Below are 25355 nucleotides of genomic sequence, written 5' to 3' on the forward strand. Positions count from 1 at the left end.
GTATTTCCCATGCTCCCTCCACACAGAATTACCCACATCTCCTTTCTGTTAACAGTATTCTGTTGATATCACTACAGCATCTGTTTTGCAGTATGGTTATTCTATGGTTTGTGTTCAGTGAATTACAACATATATTTTATTATTGTGTTGGCACTTTAGCTACACTATAAGCTCCCTGAGGAAAGAGACTATCTACATCTTTTATCCACATCATATGATTCTGAATCAAGCTCATTATTCAGGAAGGGGCTGATAGAGAAAAATGGGATGCTTTCATTAAGCAATTTATATGTGTCTGGTATGTACTGCACAGTTCATTCATTTCTCATTTAATTCCTACAAGTCAAGATAGAAAGAAGTTAACATCTCCATTTTCCAGATGAGGAAAAAGGTTCAAAGAGGTTAAGCAAAGCTAGATGCCTCAAATCTCCTTATTCTCTGGACCATCATTTTTGAAATAAAACTGTATTTCCATTTCTACTGCTTCATTTCCTCTACTTTCCTCATTTTACTACTCACTCAGTTTGACTTCTGTCTACACTCTATACTCACACTGCTTTACAAAGCTCAATAACTAAGTTCTGACTGTGAAATCCAGTGAGTCACTTTCAGTGCTTTCTGCTGTATTTGACATTGCTGATCATTCCACTGTTTCTGCTCTATTCCTTTTCCTTCTCTCTTGGCTTTCCTTCCTTTGTAATGATTCATGTTGGCATTCTGGGTTCTGCCTCCTCCTTTTCTGACAGAATACAAACTTCTCATGGTTCTTTAATCTCCATTTTAGCCCTGACCTGTTCCCTAAGCTTTAGACTCATAATTTCAACACTGATTCCTGAATATATACATTTGAGTGAGCCACAGGTACCCCTGAATGAACAAGTACCAAATCAAACTTATTCTTTTTTAAAAATTTATTTTGAGTAGAGGAAGGGCAAAGAGAGAGAAGGAGAAAGAGAATCCCAAGCAAGCCCAGTGCTGTTAGCACAGACATCATGTCAGGCTCAATCTCATGAACCATGAGATCATGACCTGAGCTGAAATTAAGAGTCTGATGCTTAACTGACTCTTAACTGACTGAGACACCCAAGCACCCCTGAACTTAATATTCTACTCCTTTCTCTATATCCCAGTTCCTCTTGTATTTCCTTTCTCAGGGAATGCTGTTACTATTCATCTACACAATTGTTTGGCTGAAACCCAACATTAGCTTCTTCCCTTTTTCATCTCTCACATCCAATACTAACTAAATCTGATAGACTTTTACCTTTTTTTGCTTATGTATTATTATTTTTCAAATAATTTATTTATTTAGTTAACATATAGTGCAACAATGATTTCAGGAGTAGATTCCTTAATGCCCCTTACCCATTTAGTCCATCTTCCCTTCCACAACCCCTATAGCAACCCTCTGTTCTCTATATTTAAGAGTCTCTTATGTTTTGTTCCCTCCCTATTTTTATATTATTTTTACTTCCGTTCCCTTATGTCTATCTGTTTTGTATCATAAAGTCCTCATATGAGTGAAGTCATATAATATTTAGACTTTTCTTTATTAAATACATCTCCAACCTTCTCCTAGAGAGGATGTAACATCTGGTGGTTGAAACATGGGCCCTGGAGCCAGACTTCTTAGGTTTGAATCATATCCCTGCTATCAGCTAGTTATGTGATCTTGGGCAAACTCCTTGTTTTTTTATGCCTTGATTTTCTTACTAGAAAAATGAGAATAATATTAATACTTGCATCTTATGCCATCTGTAGGAATGAATGTGTTATTTCATTTGAATCAATTAGTGACTATTACATAGAACATGCTTGATAAATACTAGAGCAATTTTTATAATTTTACGTATGCTGGCTACCACTTGACTAATTCAGATCCTCATATTTTATTGTGTCTCCCTCAAATTCATCTTCTACTCTGCTTCCAAGTATCTTATTTTTTAAATAGGATACGCAATTGTCAGCATCAAGTGACTATATTGCTTCCACACTTAAAAGCCACATAGTGGCCAAAGGACAAACTATAAACTCTTCATCTAGAATGCTCTATGTCTTGGCCTTGACCTAATCCTCTGTTCCATCTCCTGCCACTCCCCCTCATACTTTACATACTAGGTAATCTAACTCCTTAAAATTACAAACGTATCTGTGCTAAGGATGTTTTCTGTGCTCTAACAGCCTTTTTGCATTCCTTTCTTTTCTGAGTAACCTACACAGCTTTCAGACTCAGCCCAAGGGACATCTACATTACTAGACTGGTTTCAGCATTCCTCCTGTGACCCACCTCCATCTCCCCTCCCCCATCTTTGCATTCCTCTATTGTAGTATTTTAATTTTTATATCTTCACCACCCAGAACAATGTTAGTGCTCCATACATTATTTTTAAAATTAAATATATGTTGGGGTGCCTGGGTGATTCAGTCAGTTAAGCATCTGACTCTTGATTTCAGCTCAGGTCATGATCTCACAGTCATGGGGTTGTGGGATCAAGCTGAGAGTTGGACTCTGCACTGACAGCACATAGCCTGCTTGGGATTCTCTATCTCCTTCTCTCTCTGCCCCTACCCCACTCACGCGTGCGTGTTCACATCCTCTGTCAAAATAAATAAATAAACATTAAAAATTTTTTTTAAAGAGCGGTACTTCCTTAACTACTACTAATAACATATTAAAATTAAACATATTGAATAAATAAAACTAATTTTCACTTTATTTTTTAAGTTTATTTATTTATTTTGAAAGAGAGAGAGGGGAGGGGGCTGAGAGAGAGAGAGAGAGAATGAGGGAGAGAGAATCCTAAGTAGGCTCACACTGTCAGTGCAGAGCCTGATGTGGGGCTCAAATTCATGAACCATAAGATCATGACCTGAGCTGAAATCAAGAGTTGGATACTTAACCAACTGAGCCACTCAGGTGTCCCCTAACTTCTACTTCAATCAAGATATTTTCAGTATCTAGCTTCTAGCTCTTTTAAGTAGGTAAAATGTAGTGCCTTGATAAACACTGGACAGCATCCTGTCAGCATGAGTAACAGGTCCAAAACCTTAGTAATTCTGTAAGTTCAGTCTGGTTGTGGGAGGGACAAAAGCAGGGAATGGGACTGCATCCCACAGGAAAAAGATTTTTATTATAAAAATAGTAAATGAGCCACAACTTTCTATCCACACATCCCTATGCTTCCTGCATACTCTCTTCCTGGAGCTGTGGTCTTCCAATTATAGTCAATTCTCACTATTTGTGCTATGCATATTTTACAAAGTCTTTGAAAACACTGAATTGGCAAATACTGAATCCTCATTCCTGGGGGAAGAAGGTTCCTGTGAGCCTCTAGTCACACAATTTTTTGTCAACCAAAACACTATTTGCATTACATTGTCATTTGTCAACATTCTTGTCAAATAAGCAAGTCTCATTGGCATTGAAAACCCGCTCTTCCACATAACCCTTTTCTTGTATAACACTTAGCCAGTGTTTACATTTTTTTCTTGAAGTCCCGTGATCCTAGAACTTGCCTCACCTGTAAGTTTAATGTTTCTTATATGATATAGCCCTTTGAAACAAGTGAGTTGGGCAGCACTAGGTAGATAGGTTTAACATTTTCCTGACCCTAGGTAAGGTGACCATAAATTTCTTTGGTTTCCAGTCTTTTTTTTTAATTTTTAAAATTATGTTTATTAATTTTGAGAGAGAGAGAGAGAGATGGGCAGAAAGAGAGAGGGAGACAGCAGAATCCAAGCAGGCTCTGAGCTATCAGTGCAGAGCCAGATGCGGGGCTCAAACCCACAAGCTGTGAGATCATGACCTGAGCTAAAGTCAGATGCTTAACCGATGAGCCACCCAGGCTCCCCTCCTTGGCTTTCAGTCTTACAACATGCTGCCCACTACACTTTTTCATGGTTCATCATCTCATGAGTCCACATTTTAGCTGCTTTTCCATATTTTCCATAGTTACATCATAACACTACAGCTGTTTACTTTAGCATCTTCCAGAATGACTTCATATACAAATCAGTAAATTTCCTCTTTCTTTTTTCTGAATGTACCATATGATTAATTCATAACATTGAATTCATGGCCACTTGCAATAGAACTCATGCCTGAGCAAAGCTTATCCAACACATCTATTTCTTCTGTATAAGGCAATCACAGTTCTCTTGTGCTTAGGAATACTAGACATCACTTTAGCACTAGGTGTGGAAGCCATTTTAAGCAGCAAAATCATCAACAATATGCACAAAGACGCCAAAAACATAATACCAAATAGACCACAAAAAGACATTTGTTTAGTAAAAGAGTTTAAACATAAAGGCAGAACATCACCTTGTTCAACCTGAGCTGAGGACCTGGCATTGGGTGAATCAAATGTTTTGCTGCTCTGCACATGCCTGTGAATGACTGCAAAAGTGGCTTGAGTACTGATTTTGGGGTTAGAAATTCTAGTGAGTAGGTGAATTCAAAAATATGGAATCTATGAATAATAAGGAACTGTATTTAGTTTCATACTTTGTAGATTCCTCATAAAAATTAGTGGTAAATCATTCTTTGATTGTTAGAATAGCACGGAGGAAAACATTCTTAGCTCATACTGAGTCACCAGACACAAAGGGCACCAAGGAATGAGAAGAGGCTTTCTGAGATTCTGGGTGCTGGAGGCAAATATAGTCTTTGGGAACACCAGTGTCCTGACTCTGCTTTTGAGTCTCAGACAGGAATGTGGCTTTTGGTGGGAGATCAGTTTTCAATTATTCCTTTAAACTGAAATGCATTGACTGTTAAGTGAGTTCCTCCCCAACGGCAGTATAAATCTTAGTATGAAAAACTGGTAGTGTAGCTAGAATTGAGCTATTTCCTCTTTAGACAGTGATTCTGGCAGGTACACCTTTCATTGGGAGTCTAGAAGCCAGAGAAGTACCATATTAAATATGCTGCGTTTGTTCTTGCCCTATGTGGTTACATACTTCCAACAATTTTTCTACATATAAGCTAATTAAAATGAGAACTTACAGTAAAAAATATGTGAAGTTTCATCCCATCATTCCATAACCTACATGAAACAATGCAAGTTAGAAAGAGAAAAGGCTTTGGAGACACACAAATTGGGTTCAAATCCTGTCTCTGCCAACGTATGACCTTAGAATTTGGCAAGTTTCTTAATGTCTCTGAATCTCGGCTTCTTCATCTGTAAAACAAGTACATAATAACCACCTCACAGGATTGTTGTTATAACAAAACTGTTTATACTCATGGGTTGACTTGTGACCATTTTGACATGGCCAGTTTGCAGTAGCAGCTGCATCAAAACATTCATTTCAAAATGTAAAACAGTACTTTTAATTTATAAGATATAAATTTGCAATTTATATCTCTGACCTTTAGTTATGTATAACTGTCTCCTATATTCACTTCCCACCTTGAGAGTTATAGTCAAATGGTAAAAAGACCTTATATTATGCACTATCCCCATTTCTGAATCTTAACCCATTCTCCCTTGGATTCCCAGCTATAGGTCTGCATTTTCCCTGGTGTGGGATTTGGTGAGATCCTAAGCTGTTTGTTACATTATTTTGTTGATTAGAGGTACTATCTGATAACATCCCAAATAAGTTTGTTACTCACATGCAGAAAAAAGCAAAGAGCAGACCTGAGGATGTTATCTTTACCAGTGCCTGTGTATAAGGTTGGTATCTTGGCTGGCATCTGGAAGGCCCTTGAACCATTCCCTAACTGATAAGGATGGGTTCACCTGTGCCTGGGTTATGTGTATAATTTTTATATATCAACAAATTAAAGTGAGAACTTACAGTTTTCAATTGTATAGTGTGCTGTATGCCAAACATCTGCTTTCCTTCTAGTATTCTGAAATTCAGTATGTGTTAGGCAGGGGGTGCTGTGTGACCAGCCTCCAATAAAAACCTTAAACTCTCAGCATCTAGTGGGCTTCCCTGGACAGAAGCATTGGGCACATGGTACTGCATTTTTCTCTCCTGTTGGAGAAAGAAGCAAGCTCAATGTGAACCCTTACAGGAGGGAGAAAGCATGGAAAGACTTTGTGGGTTACTTATCCAGACTCCACCTGTGTCTTTTTCCCTTGCTGATCCTACCATACATCCTTTCACTGCAATAAGCCTCACCATGATTATATGCTAAGTCTCATGAGTCCTTTTAGCACATCACTGAATGTGCCTTAGGGACCCCCCCACTACCCCCACAAAAAACACTTAGTTCTTAAAAAGCAAACTTTTAGAGATTTCTGATTCTGCTAGGATGGAGTAGCCCCACTCTTTCAAGGCCCTTCCTCTTCCAACTAAACTTCCAGATATAATACAACAAACAAATGTAGAAAGACTGAAAGGTAGAAAGAGGCTGTCTAGAGACCTCAAGACTTGTGAGGCAACAGGGTGCTGAGTGACCTGGTCTCCTTATGCCTCTCATACATCCCAGACAAGGCAGTGCAGAAGCCTCCAATCAGAACCAATGACAGGCACAAACAAGAAAAACTCAAAGAAAAGCTTGTTTCCTCTAAACAAGGGAGAAAACATTAGAAGAAGGAGGGCTGTTGTAGACAGAATAATATAAGCTGTACACACATCCTAATCCCTGCCTGTTACCTTACCAAACAAACTGACCTTGAAGATATGATTAAGGTTAAGGGTCTTGAGAGGGGGAGATTACCTAGGTGGGCCCAACCTGATCTTGAGTCCTTAAAATAACATTTCCCAGCAGAGGTCAGGTTCAGAAAGAGAGGGAACTACAGAACAGTCAGAGAGATGCCATGGTGATGACTTTGAAATGCAGAAGTGGTCAGAAGACAAAGAATGTGGGCAGCCTACAGAAGCTGGAAAAGACAAGGAAATGGATTCTCCCTCAGGTCCTTAAGAAAGGAACACAGCCTTACTGCTGTGATTTTTACCTTATCAAGGTACAGGACTGTAAGATAATAGGTTTGTGTTGTTTTAAACCATTAGATTTGTGGTGGTTTTTTATAGCAGAAATAGGAAATGGGTAGAGATTTTGGAACCTAGAAGGGGAGTGTGACTGTAATAATCACCTAAAAATGTGGACATGACTTTGGAATTAGGCAATGGGCAGAGGCTGGAAGAATTTGGGAAAGCATGACAGAAAAAGTCTAGATTTCCTTGAGTAGACTGTTAGTAGAAACATAGATGTTAAAGTCATGCTTAGCAGTGAGGGCTCAGAAGGGAGTGAGGACCGTGACAGAGAAAACATAAATTGCCTTAGAGGACAACTAAAATGTTTTAAACAGACTGTTAATAGAAAATGGATTAAAGGTGCCTCTAGTGAGGGCTCAGAAGGAAATAAGAATCCTTGTCATTTAGTGGTAGGAAGCTTAAGCATAAGTGTGCCCTGTAGTTATATAGAGAGCAAATTGGTAAATGATGAACTTGGATAGTTAGGTGAGGAGATTTCCAAGCGAAGTGTTAGAAGTACAGCCTAGTTTCTTCTTGCTGCTTATGCTAAAATGCAAGAAGAAAGAAAGAAATAGAAGGAAGAACTACTGAACAACAAGGAACAGGGGCTTGATGATTTCGGAAATTCTCAGCTTACCCTGATGGCAAAACATACTAAAGTTAAGAGATCACTTTCAGAAAACTAGGTCTAGAGAAAAAACGGAGTGTCTAGACTACCTTTTAAATTTTTTTTTTTGATGTTTATTTATTTTTGAGACAGAGAGAGACAGAGCATGAACGGGGGAGGGGCAGAGAGAGGGAGACACAGAATCCGAGACAGGCTCCAGGCTCTGAGCCATCAGCCCAGAGCCTGACGCGGGGCTCGAACTCACGGACCGCGAGATCGTGACCTGGCTGAAGTCGGACGCTTAACCGACTGAGCCACCCAGGCGCCCCTAGACTACCTTTTGCTAATACCTCAGAAATACTGAAAGTCAGAGATTCAGTCATACAAAAGGATCTTTGAAGACACTAAGCACGTGACTCAAAAATCCCCTTAGCCATATCAAAAGAAGCCAAAAACAGAAAGATCTTTGGAAGAGCCTCTTGTTTAATTGAGGGAATCCCTGTGGCATACATGGGAGACCCAAAAGGTTCTTAAGAATTTTATACCAGCAAAATCACTACCTGCTTAGACCAAAAGAAACAGCATGAAATGAAAGTGGGGCCAAGCAGGGAGCTAATCTTTCACCCCACTTCCCTGTCTCACAGAAGCAGATGGCATGCTCTGATTCCCCTCTCAGGTGGTTTGGTGGGGCTGAACAGGAAGCTATATTCCAACTCGCACCAAGCAGAAGCAGGTAATGTCCCACTCAGTGATGTCTATGGAAATGAGTGGGAAGTTTTTATTCTTTTCCAGGCAGAAGTAGGTGGCACTCTAATTTCCCCATGAGTGGTGTTAGCAGGCCAAGCAGGGAACTGACTTTCCATCCCTTGCCTGGGGGAAGCAAACACTGGTGAGCCAATTTGCCTGCCAGAGTAGTGTCTGTAGGTGCAGTGGAGAGCTGAGCTTCACCCTCAGGAAGCAAGAACCAGACAAGGAAGCAATGTGAGGTGGGGTGAGGCACCAACAGGTTTTACTGCCCTCACTCCTGTGTCAGTGGGGTGCAGCTAGGTTGATTGCCACAATTGGCATGAATGAGACTGAATGATGTCATGTAAATCAGGAGTAGTTACCACTTTAATATCTACCTGCCCCAGTGTCAGATAGATAGGAGAAATGAACCTCCATACCTACTGGACAGTAATGAAGCAGGGGAAGAGAAGGGAGTCAAGACTAACTGGTATTTCACTTTGTTTCTTCTCTCCTTGTGTTGGCAGGGGCCAGCAGAGAGCTGAGCTTACATGCTGGAAGCAATGAGATGGTAGAGTTGGTGTCCTACTTTTACCAGGAAGTTGTCAGTAGGGATGAAGAGGGAGATAAACTTCTACCCCACCCAAATGCAATGACACAGTGAGTACCCAACTTTCATCAGGGGGACTAACTGCTAAAAAAGAAAGAAAGAAAGAAAGAAAGAAAGAAAGAAAGAAAGAAAGAAAGAAAGAAAGAAAGAAAGAAAGAAAGAAAGAAAGAAAGAAAGAAAGAAAGAAAGAAAGAAAGAAAGAAAGAAAGAAAAATAGGATGCAGAGTCTCATCACATAATATAGAGGATACAAGTGAATCACTCATTATACAAAGAAACAGAAAAACCACAAAATGAATGAAAAAAGACAACATACCAACACTGAGATGAATAAGATGTTGGATTATCTGACAATGTAAAGCAATCATTATAAAAATACTTGAATAATCAGTTACACATTTTCTGGAAACAAATAAAAAAAACCAGACAATGAAATTATAAAAAGAGCCAAAAAAGAATCAATACTGATACAAAAACCTATTGGATAGGCTCAGTAGTAGAGTGGAGATGACAGAGGATAAAATCATTGAACTTGAGTATAGATCAATACAGTTTGCTCATTCTGAACAACAGAAGGAGAACAGACTGAAATAAAACAGTCCCAGTGACCCATGGGCTAATAACAAAAGGGCAGAGTCTTAGAAGGAAAGGAGAGAGAAATGGGATTGGAACAGTATTAAGGAAATAATGGCTGAACACTTCCCAAATTCAGTGAAATTTGAAATTTGAAATTTGAATTCACAAATTCAAAAAGCTTCATGCTATGGACTGAATGTTTATGTCCCCTCTCAACTGATGTTGAAGCCCTAATCGCCAGTGTGATGGCATTTGAAGGTAACATGAAGGAGAAGCCCTCATAAATGGGATTAGTGCCCTAATAAGAAAAGACACAGGAGAGATGATCTGTCTTTCTGCCCTTGAGGATACAGCAAGAAGCCATCTCAAAACTAGGAAGCAGGCTCTTACCAGACACTGAATTGGCCAGCACTTTGATCTTGGACCTCTAGCCTCCAGAACTGTGAGCAATAAATGTTTTTGCTCTTTAAGCTACCTAGTCTGTGGTATTATGTTATGGCAGCCCAAGCTAACTAAAACACTGAGTGGACCACAAATAGGGTAAACCCAAAGAAATGATTTCTAAGGCATATCACAGTTAAGCCTCTGAAAACTAAAGACAGCAACTAGAGAGCAAACATACATTCCTTAAATGGTACACCTAACAAGGAGTTTGTCGTCTGAGCAATGCAGGCCAGACTGTCAACTGCTAAGCCTGTATCTTTTTTCCTTCAGGATGAAGGGAAAATAAAGACATTTTTAGTTGAAGGAAAAGTAAAAGATATATTGTTCACAAACTTACCCTTAAAGGGTGGCTAAAGAAAGTTTTCTAAAGAGAAAGGAAATGATGACAAAAAAAGTCTGGACTTTCATAAAGAAAGAACATTGGCATGGGTAAAATTTAGGGTAAATATAATAGACTATCCATTTCTCACGAATGTCTTAAATCATTTTTGATGACTGAAACAAAAATTTAAAAAATTTGATATGGTGCTTAATGTATATAGAGAAAACACTTTAGACAATGATAAAGTGGGGAGGGGAAATGAGCCTCGGTGGGAGTAAGATTACTATAGTTCACTGGAAGTGATACAATGTTGATAATGGTAGACAGTGATTAGTTATGTGTGTATACAACAGTACTTTTAGCAACCACTAAGAAAACTACACAGAACCATACATTCAAAAATACTACAAATAAATTATGATGGAATCCTAAAAATATTCATATAACTGACAGAAAAGTAAGAAAAGAGTACCAGAAAACAGGAGAAACAATCAGGAAACTAATAATAAAGTGGCAGACTTAAATCCTAACACAATAATCATTTCAAATGGAAGTGGTCAAAATGCACCAATTAAAAGAGGTAAGCAGAATGGATAAAACAAAAACATCTAATAATGTTGCTTATAAGAAATTTACTTCAAATTAATAACAGGTTGAAAGTAAAAAGTATATGTAAACATAAATCAAAAAAGAAGTGGATATATTCATATCAAAGTAGACTTCAGAGCAAAGAAAAACAACTTTATTGAGATGCTAGGGTGCCTCAGTGGGTTAAGTGCCTGACTTCGGTTCAGGTCATGATCTTATGGTTTGTGAGTTTGAGCCCTGTGTCAGGCTCTGTGCTGACAGCTTAGAGCCTGGAGCCTGCTTTGGATTCTGTGTCTCCCTCGCTCTGTGCCCCTCCCCTGCTCATGCTCTGTCTCTGTCTCAAAAATAAACAAACAAAAAAAGAAAACTAACTTTATCAATCTGTTCAAAAATATAGATGATGAGAGAATACTTCACAACTTATTTTATTAGGTCCATGTTACACTGAGTAGGGTAATGAATACACATTTTCATGGGTAGGGGTAGGGGGCCTGAATAGACATTTTTCCAAAGAAGACATACAGATAGCCAACAGACACTTGAAAAGAGGCTCAATTTATCATCAGGGAAATGCAAATAAAAACCACAGTGAGGAATCTGTAACTTGTCAGAATGGCTGACAATTTATTGTCAAAAAGAAAATGTGTCTCCCTCTCTCTGCCCCTCCCTGCTCACACTCTGTCTCTCTCTCAAAAAAAATAAACATCAAAGATATATGTACCCCTATGTTTACTGTAGCATTATTTACAATAGCCAAGATATGGAAGTGACATAAGTGTCCATAAATAGGTGAATATATAAAGATGTGGTATACACACACACACACACACACACACACACACACACACACAATGGAACATTACTCAGCCATAAAAAAGAATGGAACCTTCCCATTTGTGATGTGACAATATGAATGGACTTAGAAGGTATTATACTAAGTAAAATAAGTCAAACAGAGAAAGACAAATACCATATGACTTCACTCATATGTGGAATCTAAAAATCACATATCAAAACAAATCAACAAACACAAACAAAAAGCAGAAGCAGGCCCATAAATACCAAGAACAAACTGGTGGTTACCAGAGGGGGAGGGTGGTGATAGGCAAAATAGATGAAGGAGATTAGAGCTGCAGACATCCAGGTATAAAATAAATAAGTCATGGGGATGAAAAGTACAGTATAGGGAATATAGTCAATATTACTGTAATAATTTTGTATGGTGACAGATGGTGACTATATTCATTGTAGTGAGCATTTTATAATGTATATAATTATCAAATCACTACGTTGTTCACCTAAAACTAATATAATATTATATTTCAACTATACATCAATTAAAAATCTGAAGAAAAGGGGTGTCTGGGTAGCTCGGTTGGGTACGAATTCAACTCTTGATTTTGGTTCAGGTCATGATCTCACTGTCATGAGACTGAGCCCCACGTCAGGCTCTGCACTGAGCATGGAGCCTACTTGAGATTCTTTCTCTCCCTCTCCCTCTGCCCCTCAAGAAACGTTTTTTGAAAAAAATACTTAGGAAACATTTTAACCAAGGATGTGTAAGACTTCTGCATTGAAAACTACAAAACATTGCTAAAAACAGCTAAAGAACACCTAAAACATGGAAAAACAACCTGTGTTCATGGTTTCAAAGATTTAATACTATTAAGATGGCAATACTCTCCAAAGTTATCTACATATTCATTGTAATCTTAGCAAAATACCAATAGCCTTCTACACCATACATATAAATAGCAAAGATAACTCATACATCTTAACTTTAAAACTTAATACAAAACTACAGTAGTTAAAATAGTGTGGTACTGGCATAATCATAGATATATAGGCCAATGGAACAGAATCGAGGATCCAGAAATAAATCTATATATCGAAGGCCATTTGATTTTTTTCCAAGGGTGCCAAGACCATTCAATGAGGGAAAGGTTAGTCTCTTCAACAAATGTTGCTAACACAACAAGATATCCACATAGAAAAAATTGAAGTTGAATTTCTGCTTCACACAACACACAAAAATTGATTCAAAATGAATCAAAGACCCCAAAACTCTTAGAGGAAAGCAAGGAAGTAAATTTTCATGACCTTGGATTTGGTAATTGACTCTTCGACATGACACTAAATTCACAAGCAACAACAACAAAAAATCAAATTGGATTATATCAAATTAAATAGTTTTGTGCAAGTAGACACTATCAAGGCAGTAGACACTATCAAGAAAGTGAAAGGCAATCTAGAGATGGGAGAAAATATCTGCAAATCACTTATTCAGTAAAGGTCATAATATATATCCACACACACACACACATATATGTATGTCATAATATATATCCACATATATAAAAAAATTCTCACAAATCAACAGCAAAAAGACAAAAAGGCCAATTAGAAATGGGCAAATGTCTTGAAGAGACATTTTTCCAAAGAAGTTTACAAGTGGCCAACAAGCATATGAAAATATATTCAACATAACTCATTAGGTAAATGTAAATCAAACCACAGTGAGGTTTGATTCAGACCCACCAGGATGGTGTAATTTAAACAACAATATAAAACAGAAAACAAGTGTTGGTGAAGATGTGGAGAAGTTGCAACCCTCATACATTGCTGGTGAGAATGTAAATGGTGTAAACACTATGGAAAACAGCTTGGCAATTCCTCAAAGAGTTAATCATAGAATTGCCATATGTACCAACAATTCCACTCCTATTCTAAAAGAATAGAAAACATGTATTCAAACAAAAGTTTATACATAGATGTTCTTGACAGCACTATTAATGATAGCCAAAAGTTGGAGACAACCCAAATGTCTATCAATGGGTATGATATGGGTAAATGACATCAAACAAATATATCCATACAATGGAATATTATTCAGTCCTAAAAAGGAATGAAGTACTGATATATACTATAACATAGATGAACTTCAAAAAGATTATGCTAAGTGAAAGAAGACAGACACGAAAGGTCACATATTGATTCCATTTATATGAAATATCCAGAATAGGCAAATCCATAGGCCACAGAAAGTATATTTGTGCTTTCCAGGGTCTGGGGATGGGAAATGGGTAGTGACTGCTTAATGACTGTGGAGTTTCCTTTTGAGATAATGAAAATGTCTTGTAACTACATAGAGGTGATGCTTGCAAAACCTTGTGAATCTACTAAATGCCACTTAATTGTATACTTTAACATGGTTAATTTTATGTTATGTGAAATTCACCATAATTTAAAAAAGGGATGAGGGAGACTCAGGGATGTGTACTTCACAAATACTTGATAGTAAAAAAATTGCTATTTTATAAAGGGAAAGAACAAGAAACAGAGTCTGGGAATGGGTAAAAAGTATGCTGTGTGCACTATTAAGTTTTTTTAATAGGATGACAGTTTCATAAAAAATCATGGTGTCAAATGTCCCTAGGGATGGCATTTAATTGCCTTAGTATAACTTTATTTAATTAATTTAATTAAGAATATTATATCATAATGTCATAGTTCTTTATTAGTAGTAGAGATAATACTGTCCAGTGTCAAACATAGTGTTTGACACAGAGTAGGTCCCCACTAAATGGTAATTACTACAGGAAAGCTTGAGGGCTGGCCCTGCCTTCTTCAGTTCTGCTCCAGTGCCTTGCAAAGAGCTGAACACAGGCAGAGACACACTGTAGAGAGGGAAGAGAAGCCACAACCTCTGGCTCTAAGACATACCACTGTGTAGAATATCATCTGCAGTCTATGCTGAGCCTGAGGGCATGAGGAAGGGTGTCATTGTGCTGTATACATAGGGCCCAAGGGCAACAAACTATATCACAGGAAAGAGTCAAGGGAGAGCTTAGAAAATGTAAGCAGCTGCAGAGGAAGAGGGGATACCAGGCCAAGTCTGATGATACATGGCATGTAAACAGCTTACTTGGACTCCATCTTTATGTGCTATCTCTGGGTGCATCTTCCTTTCAACCTGGACCTGCTTCTTAAACCTCCTCCTCTGCATCTTCTCCAGCCACAGGTCATCTAAACTGATGCGTGAGTGCCGAGGGATGATGCTCCTAGGTTGTGAAGGAGTCTCCCTGGGGATATCCTCTGCAGAGACGGAGGGGAGGGTCCATGCCACCATCTCAGTGGTAGAGAATGGCCTCTGTGTTGGCTCAATGTGAAAAGCTTTCTGACTGTGGGAGCAATTGGGCTTCTTGCCTTGTTGTTCTTCCCACCGCATATAGTTCTAGAGATCAGAGAGGAGAACATATCAACTGGGCACAGTGTCCTTTTCTTTTCAGTTTTTTTGGGGGTATCACCCCCATCTTTGGGTTAATCCCCTAAAATACAGATTCCAGTAAAATACCTTGTTCACAGTAATTCTGGAAAATGTGAAGATTAGGAATAAAACAAATCTTGTTTCTTTTAAAAACTGTACTTTCAAGACTAAAGAGATCAAGTCTTCTACCTTGATCAAAGAATTAAGTCTTGAAAGTGATTACTGAAAGTGATAACTGAAAGTCTTGAAGTGATTACTTGAAAGCTCTTGCTTAAACAACATACCCTGAGAACAAAATTTGAACACAAACACACTTAGGCACTTATTACTTCTTTCTTGGCACAGACATTAACTAAATGTACACACAGCTTCACCTTACCTGTGTTGCCTTCACTTTGTCCTAGTTTACAGTTATCAGGCAACCTAACTGAATTCAAAATAAAATTTGTCCCTACTAACAGACTACGTGGGCTTTGTGTTGACATGGCCATTCTTTGTCATCCTTGGTCATCCTTTGTGCTTGACATGGCCTCTGGGATCAACCCAAAGGTGCACCTTTTCTTCACAGGTGTTAAGTCTTATCCCCCACCTCCTGCCCCCTGCCACTGCACCCTGGTGGACACCTCTTTCACAAGACTTCTTTGGAATATCATCTCCAAATACTTTGTGTATACTATTTGAAAATAGTGAAATACTTTGTGAAAATTTCACAAAGGTGAAATTTCTGTTAACTATTTGAAGAGTCTGCCTTAAATTATATATATGCATGCATATATATATATGAATACACACACGGGGAGAGAGAAGAAGGTAGAGGAGGAGGGAGCATAACTGTTACTTATAGTTTTGGGGTACAGCCTGGGAACTGGGACTTTCCAAAGCTCTCCTGGTGATTCTAATATGCACCCAAGGCTGAGAATCACTGTTTTGTTTTGTTTCATTTTTTTAGCTCCCAAATATTGCTCTAAGTTTAAAAAGTGCTTTCATTTAGTTTTCTTTCCCCAACTCTACTGAGGGCTAGAAACAGCTGGTATATTATCCATATTCTACAGATAGAGTCTCAGAAAGCTTAAGTGATTGTCTGAGTTCACATGGCTCTGTATGTCATCCTACTGTGACTCTACACTCCATGTCCATTCACAACATTGTACAAATTACTGTTTCATAAGCAGATAGAATGACTCCATAGTAAGCAAGCACAACACCTCAGACTCTGATAACTCTCAAAGTCCCCCAAAAAGGAATGGATGTTAATTGAGCACATCTTTATGCAAGACTCCCTGTTACACACTTTATGTACACTAGATAAAGAAGCTGGGTCCTTCTAGGGCCATTAGGCAAGTGACATAAGCCTTCTGGAAGGAAGGCAAGCTCCCTGGTACTGGCACTTCCACAAGAATGTAACTCACTGCCATTAGAGATGAGCTCACTTATTTTCAACTTAGAAGGCAACTCGGACTTTTCCATCACACCACTCTGTAACCTACCAGCCTGAACCTGAGTTGTTGGCTGGAGCTTCTTCATGCCATCAGTGACGGTTTTATCCACAACTTCTGTTTTATCATAACTTTAGAATGTTATTACTTTCACAGCTTGGTTATGGGCCATTATAGAGAATGCTGGCTAGAGACTAAGTGTCCTAAGTGCAAAACTTTACCTTCATTTTTTTTTTTCTGTATGCTCAATGGAAAAGAGTTAACTCCTCCCTTGCCCCTTTTCCTACCTTGAGAGGTGGCTACGGTCATATATCCATTTACTTAACAAAGAGCTTTGCTCTCAGGAAAAAAGGTCTTTGTTCTGAGGCCATTAATTACAGCAGTAATTTGCAAAGTATGGCCCCAGACCAGCAGCACCCAGTATGATGAGCACTCTCTAAGATGATCTCCAAAGACCTCACCTCATTGGTGTAGGCCCTTGTCTGAGCCTCTCTTCTTGAGAGTGGGCTGGACTTAGTGACTTGCTTCCAATGAACAGAGTACAGCAGAAGGGATGGGATGCCACTTCTGAGATTAGGTTATAGAAAGGCTGTGGCTTCCGGGGTGCTTGGGTGGCTCAATCGGTTAAGTGTCTGACTTTAGCTCAGGTCAAGATCTCACGGTTCATGGGTTCCAGCCCTGTGCTGGGCTCTGTGCTGACAGCTCAGAGCCTGGAGCCTGCTTCAGATACCAGGTCTCCCTCTCCCTCTGCTCCTCCCCAACTTGTGCACATGTTCTCTCTCTCTCTCTCTCTCTCTCTCAAAAAATGAATAAATGTCAAAAAAAAATAAAAAAAGAAAGGCTGTGGATCCCATTTTGGGGGGACTCTCATGGATCCCTTGCCCTGCAGGAAGCCAGATGACATACTGTGAGTAGTGCTGTGGAGTGATTCGTGTGACAGGGAACCGATGTCTCCAGCCAATAGCCAGCAGGGATCTGTGACCTGTCACAGAGCAAGTGTGGAAGCAAGACATCCTGCAGTCCAGCCTTGAGATGAGTGCCACCACTGCCAACATGTTGACTACAGCCTTATGAGAGATCCTGAGCCAAAGTCACCCAGCTAAGTCAGGCCAATTATGCAGTAATGGATAACCGGTACCCTTGGGAACAGGTTCAATCCTGTTCCCAGATTTTCAATCCTCATCAAGACTTTCTGAATTAGAAATTCTGGGGGTGGGGCCAGCAATCGGTTTATAATACCTTCTAGGGATTATGTTGCAAGGCTAGTTTGAGAATCACTATACTATAGAGACAGGCAAATAAGAGAGAGGCAAGGCAGATCAGGCTGTTCTCGTGTTCCTTGTGTGCGTCCTAGGGTGGAGGGTCAGGGAGGAGACTGTGGGGTTAGATAAACTGAGGCTGAATCCTGGCTGTGGCTCTTAGCAGCAGTATAACTCTGGGCAACTTACCTTAACTTCGTCTCTATTTGTTCATCTGTAAAATGGGAATACTAATTCCTCTCAAAAATGTTATATGAATGAAATGAGATAGTGAACATACAGCACTTAGCGTAATGCTTGTCACATATATATTACATCAATATATGGCAAACCAATATTGTGGTTTATTAATAGGAAGACACAGCTGAGATGGCTGTGGTAGTAAGAGAGTCCTATCTTTCTGGAATGATTTGCTTTCAGGTCCCACCTCATCACTTCACTGCAAAAATGCTACTTAGCATTAAACTCATTCTCCAATTTTTCATTTATATTTTGGAGTGTCTTCAAGGCTTTCTTTGGGTAAATTTCTAGTACAAATCTATAACTCCCCTTATAGTATTGGGCAGTACAGATTTAGTTTATCCAGTTTGCATCCTTGTAAAGTAACCTTGTTACCACAAATTAAGAAGATGCTGTTCTAATGTCTGTCTGTTTAATATTAGACATTTTATCAGCCAGCATAAGCAAGGCATATCAAAAGCCACTACTACATAGTGTAAGACATAGGTACACTATCTTGTGAAACTAGAACTTTATAGAATAAAGGAATATTCCTGTAGGTAGGCCACTTTCTGAAGTCATTCCACAAGGCGTTCTTGAGCACATAGTATGTGACAGACAGCACTGCAGATGCTAGAGATTCTGCAGGGAAAGAACAAAGTTTGCTGCCATGGAGTTTCTTATGCAATGGGAACACAAAAATGGACAAAACAGTCCCAGCTTTTCAGGAACTCAAAATATAGTGGATGATAGGGACATATAAATGCATGAACTTCTATATATAGATTAAAAGTATATGGCAGATAGTAGGTACTGAAACAACAACAGCTCCTCTGTTCTTAACTGCTAATTTAAACACTAGAGCAGCTTTATGGATAAGGCAGCTAAACACTGAAGGAGCTATCATTCGTTAAGTACCCACTGTCCACCTCTATAACCCCAAAAGAGAAAAATTAAGAAAAGATGAGACAATGGCAGGTGAAGAATTTCAATAAAATCTGAAAAAGGGTAAGTGGATACAGGAAAGGTAAATGGTATAGCTGAGCACAGGAAGCTGACTAAAGGAAAGAAGTTATCAGGGACTGTGCAGGACAGACACAAGTCCTAGGGAAACATCAGAGGCTTTGGGTTAAAGTCTGTGTGTGAAAGTGTGGCCCCCCCCAGTAACCTCCTCTAGCTCAGTCAGCCTGGGGACTATGCACACTTCCCTCTCCATTTCTCCATTCTCCTACACCATCTGTCAGCCAAATTAAAACACAGTAACTTATGGCATTGAATATTTGTACAGAGGACTCAGATTCTGGGATAGCACACTGATTGGCGAAAGCAGTGGAGAGATCTGGGATGAAAACAGGGATAGCAAAAAAAATTCTGCATAATGAACTGTATGTTGGTCACTCAACTCCTTGCTGCATTCCCAAAATGAGGCTACAGTCCCTGGGTAGGAGGTGGGAAAATACTTCTCTGGTAAAATTTACCCACCCCAGAGAAAAGGCCTCTAAATACTGATTTGTAAAATGAGCAACTTCTCACTCAATTGTCCTATAGTGAAGCCCAGTAGTTGATTAGCTCCCAACATGACCATAAGACCAAACAGATGTTTGGTGTTTTACCCTTAATAAATATGAAATGCAGCCAAAGACTGCCACACATTTAGGGAAAAACTCCAATACACTAAAAAGACCAAAACAAAAAAAAATAGGAAAAGAAAAAAAACATCAAATAGAAAATGTGGGGAAGAGAAGACTTCAAAAAAGCTAAAATTGGTAACTTCAAAAACAAAGAGGAAGACACTAACCATGACACAAGAGAATGATGCTATGAAAAAATAAACAACAGTTCTGGCCAAGAGGGCAATAACACACCACTCCCTTTTCTCCCTCCCTCTCTCCTACTAAGTATACCTACAAACTTGAAAGTTATATATAAAACAAAAGTATAAAGGCTGTGAATGATACAGAGAAGAAGGCACACAAGCTGGGGATTCCAGAATGCAACAAACAATGAGTTCCCTGGGTTTTCTTATACCCCACATATGGGTGCTGGAGAATCTTTCAACCTAGAAATGCCACAAGGCACTGACATTAAAGCCCCAATGAAAGCTAGAGGACTGGTCTAGCAAGACAGAAAACTTTTAGACAAGAATTGCTCGATCCTCGCATGGTGAAAACCATGCAACATTCCTTCATTCCCTGCTTTCCTCAGCAAAGCATGAGTGGGGAACTTCCAGCCTCACCTAGCCATAACTGGGCATAATTCTCCAGACAGACAGTGTTGAAAAGGCCTAGTGGGAAGTGGAGACTCTGATCACCTGTCATTGGTAATGAGGCTCTCCTCCATCATGTCTTTCATCCCTTACCTGGCAGTAGACAGGCATCTCTCTCCTGCCCTGCTAGGGTGATGTAGAAGAAGGCATAGTAGAGAGTCAGGACGTTTACCACCACTTAGCATTAACAAAGCTTTCTGACTCCATGGGTAGCAGTCTCCTGCTCAACCAGGGAAGGGTTAGTGGAGTTCTAATGGTGAACCTTAACGCCATCCTGACCAGTAACAAGACATTCATCCCTGCATCAGGTGGTCAAAAAAGGCCACATAAGAAATCTGTGAGTTCACCCACACCTGGCAGTAATGAGGCAGTTCTTACTTTCTCCCATTGGAGTAGTAGTAGAGGTGGTCTGCAAAACAGAAGGTTTAAATAAGATACAGAGACTCAAAATGTACTACCCAAAATTCCCAGAATAAAATTGGAACTTGTCATACCAGGAATGAAGAAAATCTCAACTTGGACAAGAAAAAACAGTCAACAAATGCCAACATTGAGAAGACACAGATGCTGGATATATCTGACAAAGATTTTAAAGCATCCATCATAAAAATGCTTCAACAAGCAATAGAAATACTCTTGAAACAAGTAAAAAAAAGGACATCTCAGAAAATAGAAAATCTTAACAAAAATAGAAGATATAACTAAATGGAAGTTGTAGAACTTAAAAATATAATAACCAAAATTTGGGGCGCCTGGGTGGCTCAGTTGGTTGAGCGTCTGAATTTGGCTCAGGTCACGATCTCACAGTCCGTGAGTTCGAGCCCCGCGTTGGGCTCTGGGCTGATGGCTCAGAGCCTGGAGCCTGCTTCCGATTCTGTGTCTCCCTCTCTCTCTGCCCCTCCCCCGTTCATGCTTTGTCTCTCTCTGTCTCAAAAATAAATAAACGTTAAAAAAAATTAAAAAAAAATATAATAACCAAAATTTAAAAATTAAATGATTTCAAGAGAGAATGGAGAGGACAGAGAATCACTGAACTTTAAGATAGAAAAAGAGAAATCCCACAGTCTGAACAGCAAAGAAAAAACAGACTGAAAAGATAATTAAGTAGAAGCTCAAGTACCTGTGAGACTATAAAAATCAAACATTACAGTATATAGAGTCCAAAAAAGAGAGAAGAAGGTGGGTGGCGGTGAAATGTATTCAAAGGAATAATGGCTAAACATTTCCAAAATTTGGTAAAAGACATAAACCTACTGACTTAAGAAGCTGAGCAAATCCCAAAATGGATAAACTCAAAGAAATCCACATGAAGAAACATCATAATCAAACTTCTGAAATCTAAGGACAAAGACAAATCTGGAAAGCGGTAAGATAAAAAAGAACTTCCTTATAAGGGAAAAGCAATTTAAATGACATCCTCAGAAACTGTGGGTGCCAGAAAGAAGTGGTACAACATTTTCAAGTGTCATTTTTTTTAAGAAAGCAATTGTTAATGCAGAATCCAATATGCAGTGAAAATATTCTTCAGGAATGAAGGAAAAATCAAGATTTTCTCAGAGAAGGGGTGCCTGGGTGGCTCTGTGGGTTAAGTGTACGACTTTGGCTCAGGTCATGATCTCACAGTTTGTGAGTTTGAGCCCCGCATTGGGCTCTGTGCTGACAGCTCAGAGCCTGGAGCCTGCTTCAGATTCTGTGTCTCCCTCTCTCTCTGCCCCTCCCCTGCTCATGCTCTGTCTCTCTCTGTCTCAAAATTAAATAAACATTAAAAAAAATTTTAAAAAAAGACATTCTCAGAGAAAGGAAAACAGAGAATTTATTACCATCCAATATACCCTTAAAAATGGTAAAGGATGCACCAAACAGAGTAGAAGAAAGAAATAAATGGCCTCTGAATTAGTAAGGAAGAAGTAAAAGTGTCACAATTTGCAGACAAAATGATACTATTTATAGAAAAAACTATTAGCACTAATAAAGAAATTCAGTAAAGTTATAGGACACAGAATTAACTTGCAGAAATATGTTGTCTTTATACACAAATAATGAATTAGCAGAAAGGGAAATTAAGAAAACCTTTTCATTTACTATTATATCAAAAAGAATGAGATACCTACTAATAAATTTAATTAAGGAGGTGGAAGACCTGTACTCTGAAAACTAGAAGGCACTAATGAAAGAAACTGAAGATGACACAAATAAATAGAAAGATATCCTATGTTTATGGATAATAAAAATTAATCTTGTTAAAATAACCATACTACCAAATCAATCTATAGATTCAGTATAACCTCTGTCAAAATATTAATATAATTTTTCACAGAACTACAACAAATAATCCTAAAATTTGTATAAAACCACAAAAGATCCCAAATAAGCCAAAGCAGTCTTGATAAAGAACAAAGCTGGAGATTTTAAGATATACTACAAAGCTATAGTAACCCAAACATTACGGTAGTGGCACAAAAATGGACCCATAGATCAATGGAACAGAATAGGAAGCCCAGAAATAAACCCACACTTACACGGTCAATTAGTCTATGACACAGGAGGCAAGAATATACAATGGGGAAAAGTCAACCTCTTCCATAAATGGTGTTGGTAAAACTGGACAGCTACATGCAAAAGAATGAAACTGGACTACTTTCTTAAGTCATACACAAAAACAAACTCAAAATGGTTTAAAGGTCCAAATGTCAGACCAGAAACTATAAAATTCCTAAAACAAAACACAGGCAATAAACTCTTGGATATTGGTCTTAGAAATATTTTCCTGGATCTTACTCCTCAGGCAAGGACAGCAAAAATAAACAATCAGGATTACATCAAACTAAAAAGCTTTGACACAGCAAAGGAAACGAGAAAACGAAAAGGCAACACTCTGAATGGGAGAAGATATTTGCAAATGACATACCTGATAAGAGGTTAATATCTAAAATACTTAAAGAACTCATGCAATTCAACACACACACACATGCACACACACACACAATCCAATTTAAAAATGGGCAGAGGATTCAAATGACATTTTTCTAGGATGACACAGAGATGGCCAAAGACACATGAAAAGATATTCAACATCATTAATCATTAGGGAAATGCAAATCAAAACTACAATGAGGTATCACCTCATACCTATCAGAATGGCTAGTATCAAAAAGACAAGAAATTAATGTTGGTAAGAATGTGGAGGGGCGCCTGGGTGGTTCAGTTGGTTAAGCATCTGAGTCTTGATTTTGGCTGAGGTCATGATCTCACAGTTCATGAGTTTGAGCCCTGAGTCGGGCTCCTTACTGACAGTGCAGAGCCTGCTTGAAAGCAGGGAAGCCCCCTGCTTGCTTGCTCTCTAAATAAATAAATAAATAAATAAATAAATAAATAAAGTACACCTAAACAAATTCTTTAAAGGGGGCCATGATGGCAAAACAGCATGAAAGTTTTTTTTGCATCTCTCATCCCTGAAATACAGTCAGATCAACACTAAACCATCCTGCACACCTAGAAAATTGATCTGAGGATTAACACAACAATCTGCACAATCTGAACCATAGAACTTGGCAGGTACACAGTGCAGAGAGGTGAACTGGGGGAGAGAGAAGTCGCAGAGGGCAGGGACCTGTTTTTGCTTGTTGAGAGAGGACGGAGATGGGGTGGTGGGGGAGAGTATGGGAAAAGCATACTCCTCCTCCCCCCCCAAAGTAGCTGGAGAGAAAAAAGAAAAGTGGAAATAGCCACAGGGACTAAACAAAAAAGGGAGAAAGGAGAAAGGAGAGGGTTTCAATACCATTAAGACACTATAAACAGGGGGAGTGCAGAGTCTGAAACTCTGCAGCTCCATATCCGATGGTGCTCCGGTGGGAAGGGCGAATCCCCAGGAGCAGAGAGTGAGGTCTGAGGGGTTCTCTGGCCACATGGGGAGATGCAGTTCCTCTGCTGGGAGGACATTTGGTAGTGTCTGTGCAGCCTTGCCAAAGGCAAGGGTCCCAGTGGACCCCAGAGATCAGCCACATTTGCCGGTGTTGGAACAAGGATGTTGAGGGGTGAAGCCTGGCACCAGATGTGTGTTTTGACTTGCCACAGTCCCTAAAACACTGCTGCTACATGGTTGCATGAACTTTTTCTGGGGCAGGCTGGCACCCAGCCACAGTCTCTGGACATCAGCAGTAGGACCCCAGAGATCAGCCACATTTGCTGGTGTTGGAACAAGGATGTTGAGGGGTGAAGCCTGGCACCAGATGTGTGTTTTGACTTGCCATAGTCCCTAAAACACTGCTGCTACACGGTTGCGTGAACTTTTTCTGGGGCAGGCTGGCACCCAGCCACAGTCTCTGGGCATCTCCCACAAATGTTCCTGGGTGAGGCCAGCACCCAGCCATTGCTCGGTGAGACCTTCCTGTAGAGGGGCAGAATGGGTCAAAGCCAGTATCTCAGAAGAGAGGGGTTGGGAAACACAGTCCCATCTGAGATAAAACTCAGGAGGGAGGTGCTGCCTGGCAGTCTGATGGCTTGGTCATGGACAGTGTAGAAGTGGTGAGAAGAAGGAAGCTGGAGACAAAAGACTAGTGTGCGATTGCTGATCGGGGAGAACAGAGTTCTGATACTAGAGACTGGGTAGCTGGGGGACACCATTTTCACCCCTCTGGCACTTGCACATACACAACTACAGGAGCTGCAACAATCCACCTCAGTAAGCTAAACACCGCCATCTAGTGGAGAATGGAGCTGTTACACTAAGCCCCTTTCAACTGGACAAACCATCTGATCTCAGTTTATGTCTGCTTAGTTTATGGATTATAAAGCGCTTCATAGTTTGACTTCTAGGGGAAACTGGATGTAATTTCAATCATATTTCATTCTGTTCTCTGGTCCATCTATTCAGTTTTTTTTTCCTTTTTCTTTTCTTATTCTTGAATAAAGAGAAAAAATTATCTTTATTTTCTGTTTTTATATAAGAAAGATTTTTCTTTAATCTTTTTCTACTATATTTTCACCTTTTTGTTAATTTTTTAAATTCTATTTTAATTTAATCATCTCATTTTATTCTATTTTATCATATTTATTTTTCCAAATTTTCAAATGTTTTCCTTTCCCTTTCTTTTCTTTCCTGT

The 25355-nt window shown here is 39.2% G+C and overlaps 1 protein-coding gene across 5 annotated transcripts in view; it reads right to left on the reverse strand.

The window, feature by feature from the left end:
• Positions 1–25355, reverse strand: part of ARHGEF4 (Rho guanine nucleotide exchange factor 4) — a 261385-nt gene that overhangs the window by 126962 nt on the left and 109068 nt on the right. For all 5 annotated transcript variants that reach the window (XM_058715682.1, XM_058715680.1, XM_058715681.1 and 2 more), the window contains exon 3: positions 14732–15040. In XM_058715682.1, the coding sequence (XP_058571665.1) occupies positions 14732–15040 (309 nt within the window). The remainder of the gene's footprint in view (positions 1–14731; positions 15041–25355) is intronic.

The sequence above is a fragment of the Neofelis nebulosa genome, chromosome 2 (assembly GCF_028018385.1).
Source record: "Neofelis nebulosa isolate mNeoNeb1 chromosome 2, mNeoNeb1.pri, whole genome shotgun sequence".
NCBI classification, from domain to species: Eukaryota; Metazoa; Chordata; class Mammalia; order Carnivora; family Felidae; genus Neofelis; species Neofelis nebulosa.